Here is a 27,739-nt window from a genome sequence, read left to right as displayed (position 1 = left end):
CTGATCTATAAACATTAAGTTCAACTGCCTCCTGGACATCTCTTCTTAAACCATCCTGCAAACACCTAAAAAAATCAACATTTCAAAACTAATAACTTCTTCAATTTCATCTCCACACACACCTACCTAAAACAGTCAGTAAACTTTTATGCTTCATAAAACAAAAACTTCCTCCTTTCTTGGTTTAAACATGGCACAGTCACCCCCAAGTCAGCAAAACCAGAAGAAACTGAATGTTTTCCTGGTTCAGTCCCTGTTTTAGGTCATGAACTCCTTTGAAAGATCCCTTTGCTGAAAAAAATACACATACTTTTTTTTTTTTAATCCTCACCTGAGGATATTTTTCCATTGATTTTTAGAGAGAGTGGAAGAGAGAGGGAAAGACAAAGGAAAATATCAATGTGAGAGAAACACATCGGTTGGTTGCCTCCTGCATGGGCCTAAGACATGGAGGAGCCTGTAACTGAGGTACATGCCCTTGACCAGAATCGGACCTAGGACCCTTTGTTCCGCAGGCCTATGCTCTATCCACTGAGCCATATTGGCTAGGGCAGTGGTCGGCAAACTCATTAGTCAATAGAGCCAAATATCAACAATACTTCTTCAAAATATACTTGCCCAGGCCGAAAACCGACTTCTGCACATGGGCCACGAAGTTTCAATCACACTGTACATGCGTGCCCGCACGTGGTATTTTGTGGAAGAGTCACACTCAAGGGGCCAAAGAGCATGTGGCTCGCGAGCCGCAGTTTGCCGACCACTGGCTAGGGCAGTGATGGCGAACCTATGACAGGCGTGTCGCGAACTCATTTTTTTGGTTGATTTTTCTTTGTTAAATGGCATTTAAATATATAAAATAAATATCAAAAATATAAACCTTTGTTTTACTATGGTTGGAAATATCAAAAAATTTCTATATGTGACACGGCACCAGAGTTAAGTTAGGATTTTTCAAAATGCTGACACGCCGAGCTCAAAAGGTTCGCCATAACTGGGCTAGGGCAACACACAAAAGTTTAAAAATAGCATTCATCTTATTGCATTAGATATTAGTATTCCTCATACTCTTTAAAATAACTGTTTCAAAGAAGGTATACCTACTTCTTTAATAAAATCAATAGCCAGAAAGTTCAAGAAGGGTTGAGCATTAAGTTTTGTTCCAAGGACCCCACTGCATCAAAAAATAATGTAATAGGAGGGATAGGTTTAGAACAACACTGAAAAGAGGAAGGAAATGAGGAGGGGTATTAAGCAACAGATGACAGCCTTCAATGAATTTCTGGAGGACAAGCAGATGGGAGCATGTTGACAGATAAAAGGTGGAAAGATTTACAGCCCAGAATGTGCTAGGAAGGAGCTAGAGAGGCGCTGGGAATCCCAAGAGACTGGGCCCAATATTGGCAGGTACAATGGATGGTGAGAGTGAGAAGTGGTAGTGAAAAACAGATTAATTAAAGTCCTTTATGTGAAACAATTTGCACCAGTTGGCACGCCACCCCCATATCCCACCCTGAAGCTCAGAACAGATGTTATCTAGGTTAAAGCCTTCATTCTGACATTTGGAAAAGCCTGTAGTTGACACTCCTCATTCTCCCTGTCCCACACAGAGTTCCTAGTGGAATTACCATACAGGAAAGAGACTGAGCTGGAAAGCAGAGGAAACCCATACCAATTTCCAGTCTTCTCCTATGCAAGAATCAGACAACTAAATAGAACCAAGAATATGAAAGACCAATATTAAAAAACTGAAAATTGACCCCAGAAAGAAATGCTATTCAGAGAATGGAAGGAAATATTATTTAAAAAGTAAATGTTCGAATATACTCACATTTTCAGAAAGTATATACTCAAATTTAAGAAAGTATAAAACTATGAAGGGGGATGCTATGAAAAAGGGGCAGAGAAAAAGTATTTGCAAAAATATAAAATTTAATAGTTGGAGTAGAGAATAAAATTAAGGAAAGTCTTCCAGAAGGTAGAGCAATTAGGAACCAGTGGTCCTGGATTGCGAGAGGGATGTCTGACTGCCGGTTTAGACCCGATCCCCCAAGGGGTCCCAGATTGGAGGAGAGATAGACTAGTAATGAGATGGAAGACCAGTCTAGGAGACTTCATGGGAATCTCAGAACAAGAATGTAGCCTGGAAGAAATTGTCAAAATAAAAGCGTATTTCTTTGAAGAAAGGAATGAAAAAAAAACAACGGTTAGCACTTTGACAAATCATTGTGAAATTGAACAATAAAAATAAGGAGAAAAGTGGACTTTTCCTACCAGGAAACAATAATCAGAGTGGTACCAAGTTTCACTGCACTCTGAATTCTGAGAGATAATTCAACAGGACATTTAAAGCTGGGAAATAAACTTAATTTCAGCCCAATATTCTAAACCCAGCCAAATTAATTAAGTGTGAAAGAAAAAATACATTTGACATTTCAAGGACTTTGGAAGTTTTTCTTTGGGTATTTCTGGGAGTGCTACTTAGCAAAATGAAGTGAGCTTGAGACTTCAGGACTCAGTGGGTCTAATAATACAGGAGAGCCATGGAAGGGAAATCTCTGATTTAGCCTTTCAGCCAGCCCAGGAGAGCAGCCAGTCCAAATTGGTGCAAGAGAAAAAGGTGCTTTAGGAAGTAGGTCTCTGGAGGGAAAACCAAGGACCTGTGATTGAGAAAACGGAAGGTGTGCCATCTGATAAACAGAAAGGTAGTTTTATGTCATTTCAAATAAAAGTTTGTGTACAAAAGCTTTGGAGCAAATATGATTTCAATCAATAAGGAAGTGTGAGGAAAAGTATATTTGATAGTGCTTGAAATCATCTACAGGGGCACTAGAGGAAAGGAATATGATCTCTGTCCTTGGCAGAACAGTGGAAAATGTTTATACAGTCGTAATAATGCAGATGCAGTTTCTTTTCAACTAAGGGCAAAGTTTTAACAACCTGATTATGTACAAGATGATCTAAGTGTAGTTAAGAGCAAAAGGTGAAAGTAGGTAGAAAGGATGGAAGTGAGGGTATTAACACTAATGGTGTGGTGGTTAATAGTGCAGGTTCTAGACTAGAGCCAGATAACCTGGGTTCTGAATCCTGCTGCTTCCTAGCACTGGCACTGTGGGCAAGATTCTTGATTCTTCTATTGGTTTTAAATGGAGGTATTGTACTTATTTTATAAGCTTACTAGTGGCCTGGTGCATGAAATTCGTGCGGGGGCGGGGTGGGGGGTGTCCCTCAGCCCACCTGCACCCTCTCCAATCTGGGACCCCTTGGGGGATCGGGTCTAAACCGGCAGTCAGACATCCCTCTCGCAATCCAGGACCACTGGTTCCTAATTGCTCACTTGCCTGCCAGCCTGTTTGTCCCCAAATGCCCCCCCCCCCCCCGCCGCTGGCCTTCTCGCCCCCTACTGCCCCCCCCCGCTGGCCTGCTCGGCCCCAACTGCCCCCCCCCACCAGCCTGATTGCCCCCAACTGCCCCCCCACCAGCCTGATCATCCCCAACTGTTTCCCCCACCAGCCTGCTCACCCCCTACTGCCCCCCCTGCTGGTCTGCTCGGCCCCAACTGACCCCCCTGCCACCCTGCTTGCCCCCAACTGGCCCCCCCTGCTGGCCTGATCACCCCCAACTGCCCTCCCCTCCTGGCCTGATCACCCCTAACCACCCCTGCCTCAGCCCCGCCACCATGGCTTTGTCTGGAAGGACTTCTGAAAGGTCTCCCAGTCTCATTAGCATATTATCCTTTTATAAATGGTGAATAGTAAATGAGTTAATACATGTAAAACACTTAGCACAATGCCTGGCCATAGTAAGCACTATGGCTGTTATAATTATCATCTTACAAATTAGGAGCTTAAGATCTTTTTTAAAAGATGCAAAGAAATACAAATGTAAATTCAAAGGTAACCAGTGAAAGAACCAAACTAACAAGGAAGAGGAAGGTTTAGTTTAAGTGAGAAATATCCTCATCTTTCATGGCAGAGGTTAGTGGAGATTTACACTATGTTGTATGCTTGAAGTGTTCTAAGAGAATAGATCTTAAACTAGTGGTTCTCAACCTTCCTAATGCCGCGGCCCTTTAATACAGTTCCTCATGTTGTGGTGACCCCCAACCATAAAATTATTTTCGTTGCTACTTCATAACTGTCATTTTGCTATTGTTATGAATCGTAATGTAAATATATGCTATGCGGGATGTATTTAGGCGACCCCTGTGTAAAGGTCGTTCGACCCCCCAAAGGGGTCGCGACCCACAGCTTGAGAACCGCTGTCTTACACACACATAAAAGTGGTAACTACTAACTATGTGAGGGGATGGATGTGTTTATTAACTTGATTGTGGTAATCATGATCTTCAATTTATATCAAACATAAAGGATTAAGATCACTAATATTAAAAAAGCTTCTAAATTGAGTAAAAAGTTAACTAGAGAAAAATGTCCAAGATATTCTTTCTTTGACTCCCCATTTTTGCTGTTTCTCTGTAATTGTTTCTATGTATTAGGCCAAACTGTTCTGCAATCCAGATTTTTAAATCGGTCTTATGTAGTAGATGTTTTGTAGGACCCAGTGGTGCAGTCTCTCAGGTCTTCTGGGCTGGGTGTTCTAGGGACGCCCCCTACTTGAGATATTTGGGTTCTCCTGATATAGCTGGGTCTTAAATGTTATTGTCCTGTTTGTGGATGGAGTCTCCTCTCAGGGTGTCTGATTATGTGGCTTGTGTCGTGCCAACCATTGTGGAGGCGCTGAATAAACAGCACAGAATACAACACGACAAGACACAACACAGGAGAAACAGAACACGAATGTATAGAAGATACCTGTAATCCCAATAAAAGTGACCGCAAGAATGATAGCGAGAAAAAAAAAAGAAAGAAAGAATGTGGGGAGAAAACACAATAAAACAAACAAATAAACCAAATAGCACAAACAAAAACGGAAAAAGGGGGTGGGGGTGGGGGGGCATAATCTGTAGATGCAGAGCTTAAATAGAGAAAATAAGGTTAAGGAATTGGATGAATGGGTGAAGGACCATGGTTTAGAATAGAGGAAGGAGAAAAGAAATGAGAAGACAAGAAGAAAAAATAAAAAATAATTCTTTGAAAAGGGAATTAGAGGAAAGAGCAGAGAGGCCCAAATTTAGGAAGTGAAACAAGTTAAAAAATTAGGAGAAGAGAAAAAAAAAAAATTGAGTAGTGAAGAAAAAGAAAAGAGAAGGGGAAGTAGAGTAGGAGCAGGCAAGAAGAAATTAGATATATGAATAAACCAACAGAATAAAATAATAACACATTAATAAAGGAGATCAGGAAGATCCATTTTTGAAAAGGGGAAAAAAGAAGGAAAAAGAGAAAAACTAAGATGGAAAGGCAAAGAAAAATGGGAGGAAGAAAAAAGGTGCAAAGTAAGTTAAAAAAAATTAAAATAATAATTAAAAAGTGAATCATCATTTGCTTCAGCCAAGTTGTAATGCCCCATGGGAGCTGGTTTAGGACCCCACTCTTCGTGCTGTCTGCCAATTCTGGGCTCCCTGTTAGGTACTAAGGTGCTGACCCCTGTCAGGTATTGTCCTTTGGCTTATGCACCCTGCTTGAAACTCCAAGTGATCCACCAGTCCTCTGCTTATGATTATCTCCGCCGGCCTTCGCAGCAAGCAGGCGGGGCCAGTCTGCCCTCTTTGCCTTAATCACTCAAGCATCTGTTGCTGACAGGGCTTTAGGTAGGTTGGTCCTGTTTTGCTTTCAGGGAATAAGATGGGTGTCTTTTTTCCTGACCCGGAGCTACTCCTCCACCAGTGGCCCAAAGTATTCTGCCCTTGGTTGGTCAGAGATCCTTGTATGGAGACCAATGAGGTTGGCTGGCAACCTGGAGTTTTTATCCCTCTGTTTGCCAGAATAGTGGGGCGGATGGCCCCTCTTCCAATCCAGTCACTGAGGGCTCCTTACCCGTAAGCTTGGCCTCTGCCTTCCTTTCCGGTAAAGCTCAAACTGCAGGGTGTGGCAGGCTGTGTCACCTGCCCTTAGGCTGCTGGGAGGGGCTAGCTCTTCTGGGGAGAAATGGCCCCTTTGGTTTGGAAGCTTAAGAATGAGTGGTGGTGGGGAGGTTGGGGGTTAATTGGGGGGGATGAGGACACACTTGTAATACATTAACCAATAAAGAAATTTAAAAAAAATAAAAAGTAATATTAAAATAACGGAAGAAAAAAAAAGGAAAAAGAAAAAGAATTTCCCAATGCAGGACTCCTGGCCATGTCTCCCTGCCCTGCTTCCTCTCAGCCTCTCCTTAGGCACCTCAAGTCTGTGCCTCCCTCCCTGCGCCAAAGCCTCGGGTGAGTGAGTGAGTGCAATTGAAAAGGCCTGTGTTCTGGATTTAGAGAATAAAAGCAAAGACAAAACCAAACCAAAACAATAAGGAAACTGTGGGTTTCTCTACCCCCAGCTCTGCGCTGCTTCTTGCTGGGGCTGCTACTTGGCTGTGGTCTTGGGTCCAGATTCAGCAGCTGGGCAGCCAGCAGCCCTGTGGCTTTTCCTTTTCACAGTTGGATGTTATGCCTGTCACCAAGGGACGAGGCTTCCTCCTCACCCTCTCTGCCCTCTGCCCCTCTCAAGCCCACATCCCTGTTCCTACCGCTCTCCAGGTGTCCTCTGCCCTTGTAAATTGTCTCCTCAGCTGTGACTAATTCGTTAATTCCGGGTGGATGTTCTCCGGTTTAGTTGTATTTCCAGTCTGGCCCCCAGACTAGGTGCCTATTCGGCTGCTATTTCTTTCTCTCCAAGAGATACTCTTTAAAGTTTACAAAATAGAAATGAAAATGGTCCTTAAACGTGTGAAATCTGTTTGGAGTTTTTCACCATGAGGAGAACTACATTGAGATGCCATTTCTTACCAAAGGTGAGGGGAACTCCAAATGCTTGACAGCACACTCTGTTGGTAAGGTCAGTTGGTAAACAGGCGTGCTCATACCTTTTCTGGTAATGCATCTCTGTTGAGGGCCATTTGGCAGTATCAAGCAAAATTAAATATCATTTGCCTTTTGACCCAGTAATCCCATTTCTAGAAATTCATCACAAAGACCCAGTGACAAATAGGCATTGTACAAAGTTATTTATTGCAGCACTCTGTAATGCCAAAGACTGAAAACGAACCAAATGTCTGTCAGTATAAGACTGGTGAGGAAACTAGTGTGTTCACAAAGTGAGGATTTTGTAAGCTACAGAAAGTAGTGAAGAAAAATTCCAAATACTGCAATGGAATGATGCCAGGAATTATTTACTCTTTAGTGAAATAAGTTGTAAAATGATGGTGTATCGTAAGCTACCTATTAAGGGGTGAACTATGTTCCCTCAGAATTCTTAGGTAGAAGCCCTAACCCCACTACCTCAGAATGTGACTGTTTGGAAATAGAGCCTTTAAAGGGGTAATTAGGTAAAAATGAAGCCCATTGTACGGTCCCTACTCCATTCTGACTGGTGTCCCTTTAAGAAGACATAAAAGACACCAGGCGCAGGCAGACAGGTAGAAGACCATATGAAGGGACAGCAGGAGGGCAACCGTCTGTTCACTAATAAGAGGCCTCAGAGGAAACCAACCCAACGGCACCTTGATCTTGGACTTTGAGCTTCCAGAACTGTGAGAAATAACATTGGTTAAGCCAGTGGTCGCCAACGTGGACCACTGTTGGTACTTGAGGTCTGAAACATTAGCTACGGCTGGTTTAAGCCACCCAGTCTGGTATTTTGTTATGATACTTATTATGGCAAACTAATATACTACCTTTTTTATCTAAGAGGGAACATTAAAAATTAATATAAGTATGTGTATATACATGAACACATAAAATCTTTTAATTAAAAAAGTTGGAGAGAGAAACCAAGATGGCCGCATAGGTAAACAACGGAAATTGCTGCCTCCCACAACAACTTCAAAAATACAACAAAAAGACAAACGGACATCATCCAGAACCACAGGAAGGCTGGCTGAGTGGAAATTCTACAACTAGAAGGAAAAAGAAAAGCACACGGAGACTCAGAGGAGGTGCGGAAGTAAAGTGCTGACATATGGAGGCTCGAGTGCGCGCGGAAAGGGGCTGGCACCTGAGAACGCAGCCGTCTTTTTGAATCGGGAGTGGAGTCACAAGCTCCCGACTGCTCTGAACTCTGGTTCCGGGAAGTCTCTGGGACCCAGGACTCATACAGGGAGAAACTGGATTGTCTGGCAGCAGGCAGAACTCGGAACTTGAGGGCAGCTTTCCCTCAGAGGTGCTTGCATCAATTACTGGGACACTGAGACTCGGGGGCCCCTTAGGGCAGGGCTGAGGATCCGCCATAGCTGCTTGCTCCACCCTTTGATTCCCTGAGACCCCGCCCCACCCAGGCTGCGGCCGAGGCTTTTGCATATGAATGCCCTTGCCCTTTGCAACCTGAAAATTACCTAACAAATTGCAGCTGGGCCAGACAGACCCAGAACTTCCAAGAGAAGGCCCAAGGCCCTACAGCAGCTTGCATTGCTTCACAGCTGGGCCTCATCTGGGCACCTCCAAACTCCAATAAAGGACGGGGAATCTGCAGTTCTCTTCGTAGCTCCTGCTGGGTAACCTCAGGCAGAGGCTAAATTAGCACCTCCTTAGATCCAAGAGCCAGTGTACCCAGTGGTCAGAGTGGGACCATCCAGATTACAACTCTTCAGATCCATAAGGGACACACTCAGAGGGCAGACTCAGTGAGCACCAAAGCCCCACTGAAGCAAGTCTTGCCCCAGAAGGGTGTCTTCAGCACAGAAGTTCTCCCACTGCACACACAGCTGATTCTCACTGCCAGTTGGCCTGGAGGTCAATTACTCCCAGTGATCCTACAACAATCAAGGCATAACTACAACAAGACTGTGCACAAAGCCCACAAGGGGGTGCACCAAGGTAACTGGGGAGGCTGAGCCACTGGGCCCTACAGGACACCTAGCACACAAAACCACTCTACCAACACAGGGAAGCATAAAAAAATGAGGAGACAAAGAAACAGGTCACAAATGACAGAAATGGAGGAAAGCAAACGACTGGATATAGAGTTCAAGACCACGTTTATAATGTTTTTCAAGAATTTTATGGAAACCGCAGATAAATTTAGTGAGACCCTGGAGGATATGAAAAAAGACCAACTAGAAATTAAGCATACACTGACTGAAATAAAGAATAATATACAGAGATTCAGCAGCAGACAAGAGGATCCCAAGAATCAAGTCAAAGATTTGAAATACGAAGAAACAAAAAATACCCAACCGAAAAAGAAAAAAGAATCCAAAAATATGAAGATAGTGTAAGGTGCCTCTGGGACAACTTCAGGTTTACCAACAGAATTATAGGGGTACCAGAAGAAGAGAGCAAGATATTGAAAACCTATTTGAAGAAATAATGACAGAAAACTTCCCCTACCTGGTGAAAGAAATAGACTTACAAGTCCAGGAAGCGCAGAGAACCCCAAACAAAAGGAATCCAAAGAGGACCACACCAAGACACATCATAATTAAAATGCCAAGAGCAAAAGACAAAGAGAGAATCTTAAAAGCAGCAAGAGGGTGACTGTCAGTTACCTACAAGGGAGTACCCATATGACTGTCAGCTGATTTCTCAACAGAAACCATGCAGGCCAGAAGAGAGTGGCAAGAAATACTCAAAGTGATGAACAGCAAGAACCTACAACCAAGATTACTTTATCCAGCAAAGCTATCATTCCGAATTGAACGTCAGATAAAAAGCTTCACAGATAAGAAAAAGCTAAAGGAGTTCATCACCACCAAACCAGTATTATATGAAATGCTGAAAGGTATCCTTTAAGAAGAGGAAGAAGAAAAAGGAACTCTTACCATTTACCACAGCATGGATGGAACTGGAGAGCATTATGCTAAGTGAAATAAGCCAGTAAGAGAAGGATAAACACCACATGATCTCACTCATTTGTGGAATATAATGAACAACATAAACTGATGAACAAGGACTGATCCAGAGACGGAGAGGCATTGATTGGACTGTCAGGCTTTGGAGGGAAGGTAGGGGAGGGTGGGGGTAAGGGGGGAAGATCAACCAAAGGACTTATATGCAAGCATATAGGCCTAACCAATGGACACGGACAACGGCGGGGTGAGGGCATGAGGAGGGGGGTAGGGTGTAACGGGATAAGGACACATATGTAATATCTTAATCAATAAAAAGTATATTTAAAAAAAAGAGAGGAGGGGAAAGTAACCAGTGGGGTGGCTACACCACTGTAATAAAAAAAAAAAAAAAGTTGGAGAATAAGGCAAAAACAACTGGTGACCTATAGGGAGAGGAGACTGGAGGGGGGAATAGGAAGAAATGAGGCTAGACTTCCTTGAATGTTTTACCTTTTGACATTGAACCATGTAAGTGTTATAACTATCAAACAAAATTAAATCAAATTTAGGAAAAAGAACATTGCCTAAAATTTGAAAACAAAATGAAACAAATTAACTGTAAATGTCAACTTGGTGGCTTAATCTTACAAAGAATTTTTTTAAACTTAGAAATTTGACAAATCCTGTGGGATAGATCCTAAATACAAAAATAACTGCAAAGAAGGCTTAAACAGTAGGAAGCACTCATTTTGACAGGGGAATTAAATCTAGAATAAAAAAAATAAGCAGCTCTTTAACTGTCATTAGGTATCAAGACTTTTCACTATGAGACAAAAACATTTCAAAACCTTGCTAGACAAAATTTGAGTGGGAAATACCAGTATGAACTGAGGTATTTTCCTTTAAAATTATGAGAAAATTCTTTTTTTTTTAATGTATTCGTTTCGGGTATAGAGCTTAGTGGTTAGACAGTCATATACTTTACATAGTCTTCCCCTCGATATTTCCAGTACCCCAACTGCCACCATTTTCTTTCTCTATTGATGAAGCTTAGGAGTGAGCATCTCTGATACCTAGATTGCTATCTCTAAATACCATTTTCACAGAATTCCTTAGTGAAACAACTGCTTTCAGATTTACAACAGCAGATACAGGAAATGAACTCAGCTCTGTCCCAGTGTGCAAGCAAGGAAGCTTAAACTGCTGGGACCTTGATAGAGGCCACAAAACCAGCAAGAACGGGTGACCACTGACCAAAAGGGGGCAGTCTGACCATCAGAAATAGTGATTGTAATAGATTGAAACACAAACATCAAATAATGAAAAAATAGTTAAGTTCATAATAATTAAAAATATAACAAAACTTGAAGGCCACTTTAGCTGTCTCAGACATCAACTAATTTTTCTAAAAATTAGAAAATAGAGTTTGAGCTCTATTTCAAGTAAATAATTGATGAGGCATTCCCACTAATAAGTAAAAAAGACACTCATGAAGGCTCTTGAATGTTAGGTGGGAGGTAATGGGGAAGCAGGATGGATAGATGAGACTGAACATCTGAGCCCTGGTTATTCATCATGCCACAGAAGGAGTAAAACTGGCCTCTTGTTGCAGTAAGGAAGTATACAGTCATCTCTGAAATGCTCTTTCCAAAAATAAAAATAAAAAAGAATTTGGCTTATGCTGGGCATAGATGCCTCAGTTTATTCACCAAATAAATGGCAAGAGGAAAAAGTTAAGGAACCAAAGATTTAAAGAGATCTAGCAACCGAATGGAATGTGTGGAGACCTTATTGGTGTCCTGCTTTGAATAATTCTAAAAAGACCTTTATGGACCTATTGGGTACTTCGAATTCTGACAAAATATTAGGGAAAGTTGCTGTCATTATGGTTTTTGTATGGTTAAATGTTACATTTTAAGATAATTTTAGAAATGCATGGTGTTGTAAGAAGAATTAGAAAGATCCCAAGTACCCTCTACCTAGTTTTTCCCAGTGGTACTGTGTTGACATCTTGCAGAACTGTTGTACAGTATACAGTAGTACATTACCAAAATACAGTCAAGATAAGGACATTTTGTTGCGCCAAAGCTCTCTTCTTGTCCTTTTGTAGCTATATTCACTTCCCATTCCCTCCCCCCTCCCCCAGCATCCACTAATCTATTATCCATATTTTTAATTTTGTCATTTTAAGAAGGTTATGTAGCCCTAACCAGTTTGGCTCAGTGGATAGAGTGTCGGCCTGTGGACTCAAGGGTCCCAGGTTCAATTCTGGTCAAGGACATGTACCTTGGTTGCGGGCACATCACCAGTAGGGGTCCTGCAGGAGGCAGCTGATCGATGTTTCTCTCTCATCGATGTTTCTAACTCTCTATCCCTCTTCCTTCCTCTCTGTAAAAAAAATCAATAAAATATACTTTAAAAAAAAGGTTATGTAAATGAAATCACACACTATGTAACCTTTTGGGACTGGCTTTGTTCTTTCTTTTTTAATTTAATTTAATTTATTTTTAAATTAAAACTTTATTGTTTAGATTATTACAGTTGTTCCTCTTTTTACCCCCATAGCTCCCCTCCACCTGGTTCCCACCCCCCCCCTCCGCCCTTCCCCCCTCCCCCCATTGTCCTCATCCATAGGTGCACGATTTTTGTTCAGTCTCTTCCCTCATCCCCCACACCCCTTTCCCCCGAAGAATAGGCAGTCCACTCCCTTTCTATGCCCCTGATTCTATTATAATCACCAGTTTATTCTGTTCATCAGATTATTTATTCACTTGATTTTTAGATTCACTTGTTGATAGATGTGTATTTGTTGTTCATAATTTGTATCTGTACCTTTTTTTTCTTCTTCCTCTTCTTAAAGGATACCTTTCAGCATTTCATATAATACTGGTTTGGTGGTGATGAACTCCTTTAGCTTTTTCTTATCTGTGAAGCTCTTTATCTGACGTTCAATTCTGAATGATAACTTTGCTGGATAAAGTAATCTTGGTTGTAGGTTCTTGGCATTCATCACTTTGAATATTTCTTGCCACTCCCTTCTCGCCTGCAAAGCTTCTGTTGAGAAATCAGCTGACAGTCATATGGGTACTCCCTTGTAGGTAAATGACTGTTTTAAGATTCTCTCTTTGTCTTTTGCTCTTGGCATTTTAATTATGATGTGTCTTGGTGTGGTCCTCTTTGGATTCCTTTTGTTTGGGGTTCTCTGCGCTTCCTGGACTTGTAAGTCTATTTCTTTCACCAGGTAGGGGAAGTTTTCTGTCATTATTTCTTCAAATAGGTTTTCAATATCTTGCTCTCTCTTCTTCTGGCACCCCTATAATTCGGATGTTGGTACGCTTGAAGCTGTCTCAGAGGCTCCTTACACTATCTTCGTATTTTTGGATTCTTTTTTCATTTTGCTTTTCCGGTTGGGTGTATTTTGCTTCTTCATATTTCAAATCTTTGACTTGATTCTTGGGATACTCTAGTCTGCTGTTGGGAGTCTGTATATTATTCTTTATTTCAGTCAGTGTATGCTTTATTTCTAGTTGGTCCTTTATCACCACCTCAAGGGTCTCATTAGATTTCTTGAGGGTCTCATTAAGTTTGTCGGCGGTTTCTAGAAAATTCTTTAAACCTTAAAAGTGTGGTCTTGAACTCTATATCCAGTAGTTTGCTTTCCTCCATTTCTGTCATTTGTGTCCTGTTTCTTTGTCTCCGCATTTTTTATGCTTCGCTGTGTCGATAGAGTGGCTTTCTGTGCTAGGTGTCCTATAGGGCCCAGTGGCTCAGCCTCTCCAATTTACCTTAGGTGGACACTCTTGGTGCACCCCCTTGTGGGCTTTGTGCACAGTCTTGTTGTAGTTAAGCCTTGATTGTTGTAGGTAACACTGGGAGGGATTGACCTCCAGGCCAGTTGGCTGTGAGAATCAGCTGTGTCTGCAGTGGGAGAACTTCTGTGCTGGAGACACCCCTCCGGGGCAAGACTTGCTTCAATGGGGCTTTGGTGCTCACTGAATCTGACCCCTGAGTGTGTCCTTTATGCACTCTGACCACCAAACACACTGGCTTCTGGATCTCTAAGGAGGTGCTAATTTAGCCTCTGCCTGAGGCTATCCAGCAGGAGCCAGCTTTGACTCAATGCAAGTTGCCCTGGGGGCTTGGGCCAGCTGCAGTTTGTTAGGTAATTATCAGATTGGAAAGGGCCAGGCCTTTCATATGCAAAAGCCTCCATGCAGGGCTTGGGTGGGGCGGGGTCCCAGGGGATCAACAGGGTGGAACGAGCAGTTATGGCTGCCTCGGTCCTGCCCTCAGAGGCCCTGCTTCTCAGTGTCCCGGCAATCGCTGCAAGCACCCCCGAGAGAAAGCTGCCCTCAAGTTCCAACTGATGCCAGACAGTCCAATTTCTCCCATATGAGTCTGGGTCCCCAGAGACTCGCCCAGAACTGGAGCTCAGAGCTTGAGACTCCCTCCTGATTGAAAAAGACAACTGTGTCCTCAGCCACCAGCCCTCTCCGCATGCGCCTCTGTACCTCTGTATTTTACTTCCGCACCACACCTCCTCTGAGTCTCGGTATGCTTTTCTCTTTCCTTCTAGTTGTAGAATTTCCACTCAGCCAGCCTTCCTGTGTTTCTGGATGATGTCCATTCTGTCTTTTAGTTGTATTTTTGAAGTGGTTGTGCGAGGCAGCAATCTCTGGTGTTTACCTATGCTGCCATCTTGCTTTCTCCTGGCTTTTTTTCACTCAGCATAATTCACTGGAAATTGGTCCAGGTTTTTGGGTGTGTTGTTATTTTTAAAAGAGATATACTAGTGTGTATAGATATAGATATATCAGTGAAGATATATATAATTAAATGTGAAGATGTGTGTGTATATATAAATAAAACAAGTGATTACATTGTATGACTTAAACTTATATGATGTTATATGTCATTTATATCAAGAACACATGGAAAAAAATTAAATTTCATAGTAAAAGGAAAAAAAATCAATAGAATACAATGTCAGGTAATGAAATGTTTCATTTTATTGTGGAAAAAGGGAGCCCTTACCTCTTAAAGATATATAGGATTTTCAGATGAAATGATTTGCTTTAAAATAATCGGGGGTGGGGGAGTGTTTATAAATGAATTTTGATTTCTATACATTATAGTGATTGTTGACAATAGTTGATGGGTACATGGGGGTCAATATACTATTCTATTTTTTGTGTGTTCAACATTGTCCTTTATAAAAAGTTAAAAATGTAGCAATATGAGCCCCTTAGTTAAGGGATGGAGCTACCTACAGAACTAAAAATGAACTAGTAAGCAAACAGCAAGGGTAGGGAAGTGTATGCTTTTATGATAAGCTTTCCTATACAATTTGATTTGTTGCCAAATCTTAATGGTGCAAATAAAAGATAAGCATTTACTTCTGGCGCATGACCTCCTTCACTGTGTGAGAAGAAATAGCGGTGATTCTGGAGGAAATAGAATCACTTTAGGGATAATACTTTCGGTTGTCCTTTGCTCCAAGTCATGAACCACTTCTCGATCACATGGCTTCCTTAGGATTCCAATTACAAGTGGCTTTTTGTTTTTCGCAGTATAAGCAAGGCTTTTTTGTATTGACTTTAATTCAAATTTTGTTAAAGTTCTCGCCTTTGCAGATGAAACCTCCTTAAGGATAATATAGATGTATTTTCATGGCAGACCATAGTGGCTTTCATCTTTGCTTTTTGGTTGGTGTACTTCTATTGGCCATGACCATGAAAAAACAGAATACTCGTCTTTCACCATGTTTGGCAAATTTTATGAATGAAACAAAGGTTTTCAAAATTCTGCTGAAAGTGGATTTTCTCTCCATATGAATCAGAAACTATTCTAGAAGTTAAAACATTGACCATAGTATATTAGCTGAACATGTAGGGATCGTGTCACACAGTAATACTAAGAGCATGATTTTTAAAAAATATATATTTTTATTGATTTCAGAGAGAAAGGGTGAGGGAGAGAGAGAGAAAAACATCAATGATGAGTGAGGCACATCGATTGGTTACCTCTTGCACACACCCCGACCAGGGCCAGGGATCCAGCCTGCAACTTAGGTATGTGCCCTTGACTGGAATCGAACCTGGGACCCTTCAATCCGCAAGTTGATGCTCTATCTACTAAGCCAAACTGGCTAGGGCAAGAGCATAGTTTTTGATGTTAAAAATATTTCCCCCATATCAACCTAAGTAAACTTATTTAATACTAGTGCTATTGTGATTTGCATTTTTGCAGATGAGTTCAAAATGTGGTACAGAGAGGTGAGGTAACTTGCCTAAGGTTATAAAGCAGAGTCAGGATTTGAACAGAAGGCTTCTTGCACCAGAGGCCAACTACTTTCTTTTGCAGCTCATTGATGGAGCCCACATCCATTGACTAAGCCAGTGGTCAGCAAACCACGGCTCGCCAGCCACATGTGGCTCTTTGGCCCCTTGAGTGTGGCTCTTCCACAAAGTACCACGTGCAGGCGCGCACGTACAGTGTGATTGAAATTTTGTGGCCCATGCGCAGAAGTTGGCTTTCGGCCTGGGCGAGTCTATTTTGAAGAAGTGGCATTAGAAGAAGTGGGGGTATGTTCGCTGAGGTTGACCCCTCAGATTGAGGACGTTTTTAGCAAAGTCCAGCTTAGGAGTACCCTAATTAAGTTAATAACAATGTACCTACCTATATAGTTTAAGTTTAAAAAATTTGGCTCTCAAAAGAAATTTCAATCGTTGTACTGTTGCCATTTGGCTCTGTTGACTAATGAATTTGCCGACCACTGGACTAAGCTATAATTTCCCCAGCTATCCCATGGAAGTGAACAGAAATTCCCTGAAAATAAAAAGTGTCATAAAGACATATTTAACCCAGCATTTTCCTAATGTATGTAGACGTTATTTATACTGAGGATTTCTCAGAGAATATGAGGAACATTTATCTTCTGTAATTATTTTTCCATGGAATGTTTTGTTTTACAGGCTATCCGTAGATATCTCATGGAACATACAGTTCTTGGCCACTTATGTACTCTTGAAAATTATTCACTATTTCCCAACATTCATTTACATGATCTTTCTTAAATGTAACTTCAGATGTTGTTTACTCCTTGAATCACCGTGCAATGAGACCTTGTTGCTGTCAGTGTGAACAAGGGCCCTGCTTGCTTAGCTTCATCTGCCATCTCTACGTGGGCCCACCCACAATACACTGCTGCTTGCAGCTCTTCGTCTGTGCTGCCTCACATGGTGCTCTTGTGAATGCCTTTCTCTTCCCTTTGTTTCTTTTTTTGTTTTTAATCTTTTTAAAAAATATATGTTTTTATTGATTTCAGAGAGAGGAAGGGGGAGGGAGGGAGAGGCAGAAACAGCCTCCCATACACCCCACACTGGGGATCAACCCAGGCATGTGCCCCAACCGGGAATCAAGCCGTGACCCTGGGTCAACTCCCAACCATTGAGCCACACCAGCTGAGTGCCCTTCTATTTAGAAAAGCCCTTCTGCACCACTCCCATAATTGGCCAAAACAGTTCTCGCTTATGATTTAACTTAGACATTACCTTTTCTAGGGAGCCTGCCTCAAACACCTCCCATAGGCCAGGTACCCATCTTCTTGGTCTATGCAATGTGTCATGATCATACGTATTACGACTACTTGTCGTTAGACCCTGAGCTCCCAAAAGACCACATCCAGCCCAACAGGCATGGCTCAGTGGTTGAGCATCAACCTGTGAACCAGTTTGATTCCTGGTCTGGGTATATACAAGGGTTGCAGCCTCTATCCCCAGTGTGGGGCATGCAGGAGGCAGCCGATCAATGATTCTCTCTTATCATTGATGTTTCTCTCTCTCTCTCCCTTCCTATCTGAAATCAGTAATAATAATCCTATATAATAAAGAGGTAATATGCCAATTGACCATCATGCCCTCACAAGATGGCTGCCTATGACCAGGCTGGCAAGGGGGTTAGTGAGGGACTACCAAACAACTGAACAGCAGGCTGCGTGGGGCAACCAGGCCAGCAGGGGGGTTAGTGAGGGACTACCAAATGACTGAATAGCAGGCTGTGTGGAGTGACCAGGCCGGCAGCGGTAGGGGGGACCGGGGGGGCGGGACGTGAGGGGCAATCAGGCCGGTGGGGGGGGGGGGGCGCAGTTGGGGGCGACCTGGCCGGCAGTGGGGGGCAGTTAGGGGTGATCAGGCTGGCACACAGAGGCAGTGAGGGGCAGTCAGGCCGGCGGGGGGCGGGGCAGTTAGGAGCGACCAGGCAGGCAGGCAGGTGAGCGATTAGGAGCCAGCGGTCCAGGATTGTGAGAGGGTTGTCCGACTGCCGATTTAGGCCCGATCCCAGATTGGAGAGGGCGTAGGCTGGGCTGAGGGGACACTCCCTCCCCCCGCCCCTCCCCCCCCCCCCCGCATGAATTTCATGCACCGGGCCCCTAGTAATATATATATCTCCACATCCAGTGTGTTTTGTCTCATACCTAGGAAGGTATTACCTGCACATAGCAGTATCTCCATGAATGTTTGTATGAATTCCATTTTCTAAGAAGCATTGTTAAAAACATGTTTCTTGTGTTGACCTGATCTGGTTCTCTCATATGGTATCACACTAAGTATATTTCTTTTTACTCATAATCTATTATTTCAATACAGTGTTTAACTTTCCCTCAAGTCTTTTCCATATGAAACTTCTTAACATAGGACATTAGTTCTCAGTTACTGAAATGGCAGTCAGAATTAAATTTAATACTGCATTGCAGATATTAGTAAGCAGTTTTTTATTTTTTATTTTTATAGAACCCATATGTTTTTTATCAATTATTCCCAATCTTTGCTTCTTATCTACTTGTGCTTGTTAAAGATCCATTTTATTTTGACCTAAGCATTTTAATCTTGAACAAATCTTGTTTGCATCAGCTCAGCCAGCTGTGTGTTCTCTTCAAACTTGATGTACACACCTCTTGTTTCTTCATCCAGATCTGGGGGGAGAAAACGCGCCCCCTCCCCCCCATGGCTTGCAGTAGGTATTGCGGTAGGTAACTCCTGAAATTAATGCTGAGTCGTCCTAACTACAGGGTGGTTACAAATACCCCATGTCTTAAGTCTGTCCAGTCTCTCTAATCTATTTTTTACTCATCCTGAGTTTATTTTGTCAATGCTTTATGGCAGTGCAAAACGTTTCTGCTACAATTTGTTCATTGAGTTCTGCTTTATATTTTATTTGACTTTGTGTAAGGAACCTCACCCCCTACCCCAAATCAGATTTCTGAAATTTTAAATGAGATGAATGGTTTTAAGTGTTTCAATAGAAATTAAAGAGTCAAAATTGTATATGGTGCTATATCTTTCTCAGTTACTGTGTTTTAATACATTTTCTCAGGTTTTAAAAAGTTGCCGAAAGAAGAAAGCAAGAAGAAAGAAAGGCGTTGATAAGACTCTGTATGGGGAAAGAGACATTGCGTCTAAGAAGCCGCTTCTAAGTCCTATTCCTGAGCTGCCTGAACTCTATGAGATGTCGCCTTCAGTTCCAAGTGTCCGTAGGAAGTTTTCAGGTCTCTTCTCTTCACCTTCTTTGTTGCTATTTCTCTTTATTTTTTTCCTTTTTCCCATTCACCATGTAAATTGTAAATAAAGAAAAAAACAACTTTTCATCTTACCACAGGCATGTTAAGGAAGTAGCAGTGTGTAACTTTTATGTCACCTAGACCCTTTCAGACTTTGATGGAAGCTCTGGATCCTCCCCCCAAAGAAACTCATAAAGTTTTAGGAGAAATACTTTTTTCATCCTATTTCTTTTTCCTTTTGAAAGCATTTTGTTAAAGTAAAATGAATTCTGTTTGGTGGTATAGCCCATCATTAAAAGTGAATGAGGTGATGGCTCGACACTAGATACATCTAATATGAATTAAGGACAACAGTTAAAAAATATACTTCCTTGCATTTCAGTAGAGTTGGCCCTATTAAGCATCTTCTATAAATGCCATTTGTAAATTGAGCTTGATCACCTTGAAAGCTTTGTTTAAAAGCAAAGACAGAGTTGCTAAATATTCTAGTTAGATAAAAATTGAAGTTGCACCTGCTTTATAATGCTAGGGTTTGAAATTAACAAAACTTGCTACACATAATAAGAGTATGTGTTTATTTGGTGTGTTAATTTTGTATAGAATCATTTTTAAAATACCTACCTTTGTTAGTCATCCAATATTTTTAGCCTGCATTCCTTTTGCAACATACCGTATAGGATTTATAACAGATTCAAGGATGAATATGGTACATGCCACTTTAAACTTTTGGCTTCTGCCTCCTTTTTAATTTTGGGAAAGCTCAAAAGTTTAAACACAGGACCCATCCAGTCACACCAGGCTCCTCCAGCCCCAGGCACCTGCAGAGCAGCACTCTCCTATCCCAGCCTTTCAGGTGGTTTATCTTGGGACAGGGGGTGGTCGAATGCTGCTCTCCTTACGATTTCGTTTAGCTGAGCTGGCTGCCTTTCCAGGAAAACTGTTCACATTACTCCTTCCCACCTGGTTTATAGTGATCTGTCTGCCTCAATTCCCTGCAAATTGCGGTCCCCTTGAGACTGGAAATGAAGTCTTATCCCCAATTCCAAAGCAGTTGTTTTTCTTTCAAGAAGTTTAAATAATAGTATATTTTTTTTCTGTCTTGCATCTTATTAGAGAATTTGGGTTTTTTTGAATACCTGAAGCAATTTTTAAAAATCTATATATAACCGTTACAAGGGTTTAAAGCAGTTCCCTTCCTTCTTTTCTTCCTTCCTGTCTGTATCCCTCCCTCCCTCCCTCCCTTCCTCCCTCCCTTCCTTCCTTTCCTATCCATATTTCTCTCCCTTTCTCTCTCTCTCTCATTCTCTCCCTCTCTGCCTGCCTCCATTTCTCTCGCCTACTTTTTTCTTGAGTATTTAATTTCATGAACAATATATGAATATCCATTTTTGAGGTTGTATAAAGAACCCAAGGGACATATTAATGGGTGGCACTGAGTGGATCCTGCCCTTTGTTAATCTCTAGCTTTACATGACATGATTTGAAGTACCCCAAACATCCTATGTAATAAAAGACTAATATACACATTGACCAAATGGCGGAACGACCAGTTGGTATGGTGTGCACTGACCACCAGGGGAAGATGCTCAACGCAGGAGCTGCCCCCTAGTGGTCAGTGTGCTCCCAAAGGGGGAGTGCTGCTCAGCCAGAAGCCGGGCTCATGGCTGGCGAGCGCAGCGGTGGTGGCGGGAGCCTCTTCTGCCTCCGCGGCAGCGCTAAGGATGTCCAACTGCTGGCTTAGGCCCACTCCCTGTGGGCTCCTGGACTGCAAGAGGGCGCAGGCCGGGCTGAGGGACCCTCCCCAAGTGCATGAATTTCATGCACTGGGCTTAATCTAGTGCATATATATGCCTTTCAAACAGAAAATTTTTTATAGATTTTTTTGTTCAGCTTGTTATATATGTCTGCCAGTTTGATTTTGTTTAGAACATTTTTATACTCATTTGACTGATGAATTAAAACATTATATGAGATAACAAGAGAGATGGTATTTAATAGTATTGAGTTTTAGAACAAATAAGGCCTGAACTCATTTACGCTTTGTTACATAACTTGAGAACCATAACGAGGTGTTCTCACCCTTGATTTTTTTCCCCTGTGATGTCACACAGTGTGCTGAGAACACAGGACAGGCTCCATACAGCGCGAGTTCCCTGGAGGAGGAATTTTAGTCAGCGATTGAGGCAGAAGAAATTTTTAGAATATTGAAATAAAAATGGCTCTACATGAGAGTACAATTCAGTTTATGTTAATTTTTTAACACAGGGCATAAGACCTGAGTGTCTTCAGGGAGTACCCTTTTAGTGAAGCCAGTAAGTTCCCCAGAATTCCAAGTTTTCTTTCCTCAAAGTGATCCTCAATTTCTTCTGTTAAAAGGTAGATGTTTAAAAAAATTCTTTTAGCTTTACACGCAAACTACTTAGGGGAAACATTGATAGATGATTTCAGAAGCAGGACATTGCCCATTTTCAGTAATTCATTTTTAGGGAAATGGGAAATATAGCTAATTGACCTTATAGTGTGGCAAGTACATTAGAATGGAAGCAATTTAAGATACAGTTCTCATTTTCCTGGTCTGAGGTTTTGTGCTTTATTAATTCAAACATTAACTACATGTTTTCTTAACCTGTGGCCTGGGGAAGAACTAAAAGAGAAAGGATGATGACAGATAGGATAGGTACAATGTAATAGTTTATACATCTTGTGAGTTTTTGGAAGTTTAAAACAGATTACAGTATGGCACTCATTTGATTGTTAAAGTTTATTTTTATGGTTACTTTTTAATTAGATTCAAACTTGTTTACATGCCCATAGATGATTTCAACTCAAATGGTGAACTTGAAGAAAGGAAGCCTCCAGAAAGAAAGAACCGTCTCCCTCAGCACTCAGACTTGAATCCAGAGTTTAATGAGCACGGTGTGTCTGAATTCTGCAGCTCTCACATAAAAAGTTCCTTGTTGCTTATTAATTCCACTTTTGATCAAGATTCAAGTATAAATACTGAAGGAATCTGTACAAGTAAAATTATTCCAAAAGCAGAAATTAGGTGGGAAAGTGAAAATGACCTAAAAACTGGGACGGAGAATGAAAACAGTCATGTTTCTTGTGCTTCTGTGACTGAAAAACCCATTGTATCAGATGGTCCACAGTCAGCTTTTCTCATGCAGCCCCAAGAATTTTCTGCTGCTGATCAAAATGTGGAAAACCACTTTCACATGAAAGTTCCAGGTGATATAAAGTGTGAACAACAGGATAACTTCTTAAGAGCTACTGAAGGAAAACTGCAGACCAAGTATTTACTGTCTGGCTCACCAAAAGAATGTGGTTATTCAGAGGGTGTCTTAATTGACAATAGAAAAGAAAAGAAAAGTCAAAGCCAGGATGTACGAAGAAAGTCAGCAGCAAGCAGCAGTGGTGGGAGCTGTGAACAGAAACGTAGAAGACGACGCTCTGTGTGTTATCCATTTGGTCAAAGTTTACACTTAGAAACTGACGGAAGTCACAAACCTTCCGACAGTGTGGGCAGCTCTGTTGAAATTAGTTTGGAAAATTCTGAACTGTATAAAGATTTATCTGACTCCCTAGAGCAGACCTTTCAGAGAACCAATCGGGAAACAAAAGTCAGACGTAGCACAAGGCTACAGAAAGATTTGGAAAATGAAGGACTTGTCTGGATTTCACTTCCACTTCCTTCCACTTCCTGCCCTTCCCAAAGAACCAAAAGGAGAACAATGCATACATTTGACAGCAGAGGACTTGAAAGTATGTCCCCCAGAAGAAAAGCTGTGTCCAGACAACCACCATGTCCACTCTACTCCACATCAGATCAAGAAAAGAGTGAGGGCTTAGCAGCGAATTCTTCCACTTTCCCTCAGAGAAGAAGGAAGAGCTTTTGTACATCTGCGCTTGCAAACACTGAGAATACCAGGTCAGAATGCTGAGCAGGAAGAACCTTCTCAGCCAGAAGGGAGAAAGCTCTCTAAAGGACATCGAGAGCATTAGCCCTATCGGAGAACTGCGGAATAACTGACATCTGTGGAACCTTTGGCCAGAGAGAAGGTAACTGTCCGTGCTTAAAAGATTCTTCCTGGTTCCTGCTATCTGTGCGATTTCAGTGTTTTCAAAGTTTCAAATAAAATCACTTGAGTTGAACCTACTTTGAAGTAGAAACAAGTGAATTGCTTTATCATTCGAAAAGAAAACATTCTATTAAATATGTCCTTCTTCCCCCACGTGGTAAATGCTTTATTAGTATTTTCCAAAAAAGGATTGTTTATAGAGCCGATAATATGTCTCTTAAGTTTCATTTTACGTTAGTACATGTTTACCACCTCATTACATCTGGATGAGAAGAGGGGTTTTTCTGAAAAAGCAAAACAAAACTATATTGATATAATTAATGTAACGATGAAAATTGGAGGTTAATACAAGGTGGAAAGGTGTTAAAGTGTTTTTATTTTAAAAATACTGCAAAAAAAACTGGTTAAAAAGTTTAACAATTAGAGTAGATGAATTATAAAACTTGTTTCTTGAGTTAAAGTTAAGAGAAGCTTCAATGACTTGCTTTATCTGTCTCAAATTAAATTTTTAATACTTATATTAAAATCAAATTTCAAACATGGAATTTTGGAAATCTTTTAATGACCCAAATACAAGGTGGGGCAAAAGCGGGTTTACAGCTGTTTGTATAGAGAATGATACAATAATTCATAAATATTATTACAAGCTTAAACTTTTGTGTACTCACAACTGTAAACCTGCTTTTGTCCCACTCTGTATGATAAATCTATCATTATAAAATGAAAATATAATTTATAAATAATGAATGTGAAAGCATTTTGTAACTCAAACAGTATTCTTACATGCTTTGTTGGGTGAGATGTGGCTATAGCAGTTTAGTTGAAGACTCATTTCCCAGATTATTCAAATTAGTCACAGGTAATTTGGGATTTATTTGTGGTTCTCCTTAAAGAAATTTTCTTAAACCCGAAAAACTTATTCAAAGCGGCAGTATGTCGCTCATTTCTTTTTTAACAAGGCCGTTTCCAGCCTTGCTATCTTTATTTCACTATGTCAAGTACTGTCACTTGTCTCGGATTTTCTAGTTATGCCTCAGCCATATGGCAGTATATCTATCCTGTATCCTGTCGCCACTTTGGCAATAGCGGTTTGAAAATCTAAAGCCTATATATCTGGAATTTGTGAGTGTGCATAAATCATTGTATCATTACACAATTGTCTTTGGAATCCTTTAAATCATTAAACTCTCCCTCTCCAATATAGCAGAAACCTGTTAACAAATAGGGCTCTCTATAAATAACACAACAGGGAAGAAGGCGCCTGCTGAGCGCCCATTTCCCCTCCTCCGAGAGAGACTATTTGTTACCTTCTTGGCACCAATAGGTCTGGAACTCCTGCTGCTAAAGACTAATGTATTTTACATTAACACTCAAAGTGATCCCCAATTTCTTCTGCTAAAGGGTGGATTGTTTAAAAAATTCTTTTATCTTCACACGTAAATTATTTATGGACTTTCCCCCTCTTTTATAGTTTAGTGTGGTTGGCAAATGGATACCACTGAAAACAAACCACAGAAAAAGAAAAACTAACTTCTTAGGAAGCTTTTTGGTTTTGGTAATTAAAAAAGAAAAAACTTTCAGAAATATAAGATGTTAGAGGGTTTTGTTTTCTGTTAAATATTTGTATTTCTCCTTTGTTTAACATGAGGGTTAAAAAAAAAGATTGTTATTTTCTCCCCTTTTAGTTGTATGGTGATCGATAATATCAGTTGTCTTAGACTTTTTAAAATTTCACTTGCTTTGTTTTATTCCTCAAAAGTGTTCATGAGGATAAGGAAAACATTTTTGTGTGTGATTTTTTTTTTCTCTTGAATTTTCAAATACAAAGTTGTTCTCATTTTCTAGCATCTACATTTAAAAATACAAAAACATTTTACAAGTTGTGTTGGTTTCACTGTTTCAATGTGAATATTTTGTTGCTATTTCTAAAGAACAAATTCATTTTTTCTAAAAAGATCAGCTCTGAAAAATTAAAGAAACTTAGGTACAGTTTTATCCTTTACGTCTCATTTGAATCATAAAACTTGCAAAAAGTTAAAGATTTCTGTATTTGCCATGCTTTCTCTTTTTAATGGTTTTCACTTGTGGTTTAATCAAAAACTTGGCTCCAAAATCATTTTTTTCTGACCTTTTTTACTGCTGTAACCATTGACATTTAGCCTTAGAACAGCCTCTTCTCATCTTTTCCCGCTTCTGTAGATTCTTGTTTGTTCCAGAAGATGGCAGCATGACATCTGGAGTTTCTCCTGCACCCCTATCTAGAGCCAGGGCCTCTGGCTGCTGCTGCTGAGGGAACCTCCCTTTAACTCTAGTTTTACTCATTTTTATTACAAAAGGAACATGTGGCTATTGAAAAAAGTAGATGATTTTACAAAAGTAAAAACTGTCTTCTCCCACCCATGCAAGCGTCCTACAGCTTTCTTAAATGTAAACCCTGTTAACAGCCCGTACAGCTTCCAGACCTTCCCTGTGTAAACACGACTATGGGTTTGTTTTCTGATGGGATCACTATACGTGCCATTCTGCAACTTGATTTTTTTTATTCAACAAAATACTGAGCATCCTCAGTCTTAACATGGGGAGCCCTAGTGCTCTTTGGTGTTTTAAGCCCTTTTCGTAGAATTACATAACTTTGGTATTTATCATGTAGTCATTTCCTTCCTAATGCATGCTACTTGTCTTTTTTTGTTGTTGTTATTGAAAATTAAGCCACACTGGGTTTGTGTGAAAATATAAGATAAATTCCCTGAAATTAAAATGGTTATTAAGTTCTCTTTTATAAATCATACCTGGCAAAGCCCCTTTATAAAGAATTTGACATCTTTGCCTTCTTTCTGTCTCTCATATTGTCCTGCCACTTGGCTTCCATTTTCTCTCCTACTGTTCCCACAGGCACTTAAGTCATAGAATTAAGGGTCAGATTTAGATTTGGCCTAAGAAGAAAAAATGATTAATAATACCTGATTCATGCTTTATATTAAAAGGGCTTTTTCTTTTTTTACACCAGGTTTCTTGAGGAATAATTAACCTACAATAAAGTTCACCCCTTTTGAACTTACAGTTTGAATTTTGGCAAATTCATCAAGTCCTGTAACCACTACCACAGCCAAGTAATAGAACATATTCATCACCCCAAAGGTTCTCTCCTACCTCCTTGCTGTCAATCCCTTCTCCCTCAACCTGGCCCCTCACAGCCCCTCCCTCACTGATAGCTATCCTTATAGTTTTGCCTTTTCCAGAATATCATATAAATGGGATCATATAGTATGTATGTCCTTTTTAAATCTAGCATAAAGCTTTTGAGATTCATCAATGTCGCATGTCGTAAGTAGTCGATTTCTGTTTATTGCTAAGTAATACTCCATTTTATGGGTGTACCAATTTGTTTATTCACCAATTGATGGCTATTTGGGTTGTTTCTCTTTTGTTTTGTTGTTGTTTTTTGGTTGTTCCAAATAAAGCTCCTATACACAGTCACATAAGGATATTTTTTATAGACGTGTGTTTTCATTTATCTTGGGGTAAATGCTTAGGAGTGGGATTCCTGGGATGTACTATTGGGATGTGTTTTAACTGTTTAGCTACGAAACCACCAAGCTTTATGAAGGGCTGCACCATTTTGCATTCTTACCTGCAGCAAAGTTGTCCCAGTAGCTTCACATTTTTACCAGAAACCTGGTACTGTCAGTCCCTTTCATTATAGGCATTCTAGTAGGTATGCGGTACAATAGTATCTCATTGTGGTTTTGATGTATATTTTCCTAATAAACATCTTTTTCTATTTTGTTTGCCATCCTTATATCCTCTTTACTGAAGTGTCAATTCCACTGCTCATGGTTGTTGGTTTTTTGTCTCATTGAATTGAAAGAGTTCTGTGTATATTTGGATACAAGGCCTTTATTAGATATATGTCTGTAAATATTTTTTCCCAGTCAGTGGCTTGTCTTTTTATTTTCTTAGCAGTGTCTTTTGAAGAGCAGACATAAATTTTGTTATAATCTCATTTATCCATTGTATTCTTTAATGGTTCGTGCTTTTGTGTCTTATCCAAGAAATCTTTGCATGACTCAAGGGCACTGAGATTTTCTCCTATGTTTTCTTATACAGGTGTTGGTCTGCCTTGAGTTAATTTTTGTATATTGTGTAAGGCAAGGGCGTTTGTTGTTTTTTTTTTTTAATGGAAATCATTTGTTGAAAAGATTATGCATTTCTCATTGAATGACAATGGCACCTTTGTTGCAATCAGTTG

The 27,739-nt window shown here is 40.7% G+C and overlaps 1 protein-coding gene across 1 annotated transcript in view; it reads left to right on the top strand.

Moving 5' to 3' along the window:
* CDCA2 (cell division cycle associated 2) overlaps positions 1–23,578 on the top strand; it is a 71,027-nt gene extending 47,449 nt beyond the window's left edge. Inside the window, exons 14-15 of the mRNA XM_081091070.1 lie at positions 19,228–19,399; positions 22,226–23,578. Coding sequence (XP_080947196.1) covers positions 19,228–19,399; positions 22,226–23,352 — 1,299 coding nt within the window. The 3' untranslated portion in view covers positions 23,353–23,578. The remainder of the gene's footprint in view (positions 1–19,227; positions 19,400–22,225) is intronic.
* The last annotated feature ends 4,161 nt before the right edge of the window (positions 23,579–27,739 follow it).

The sequence above is a fragment of the Myotis nattereri genome, assembly GCF_964212035.1.
Source record: "Myotis nattereri genome assembly, chromosome: 5".
Lineage (NCBI taxonomy): Eukaryota > Metazoa > Chordata > Mammalia > Chiroptera > Vespertilionidae > Myotis > Myotis nattereri.
This window is presented reverse-complemented; position numbering and strand designations above follow the sequence as displayed.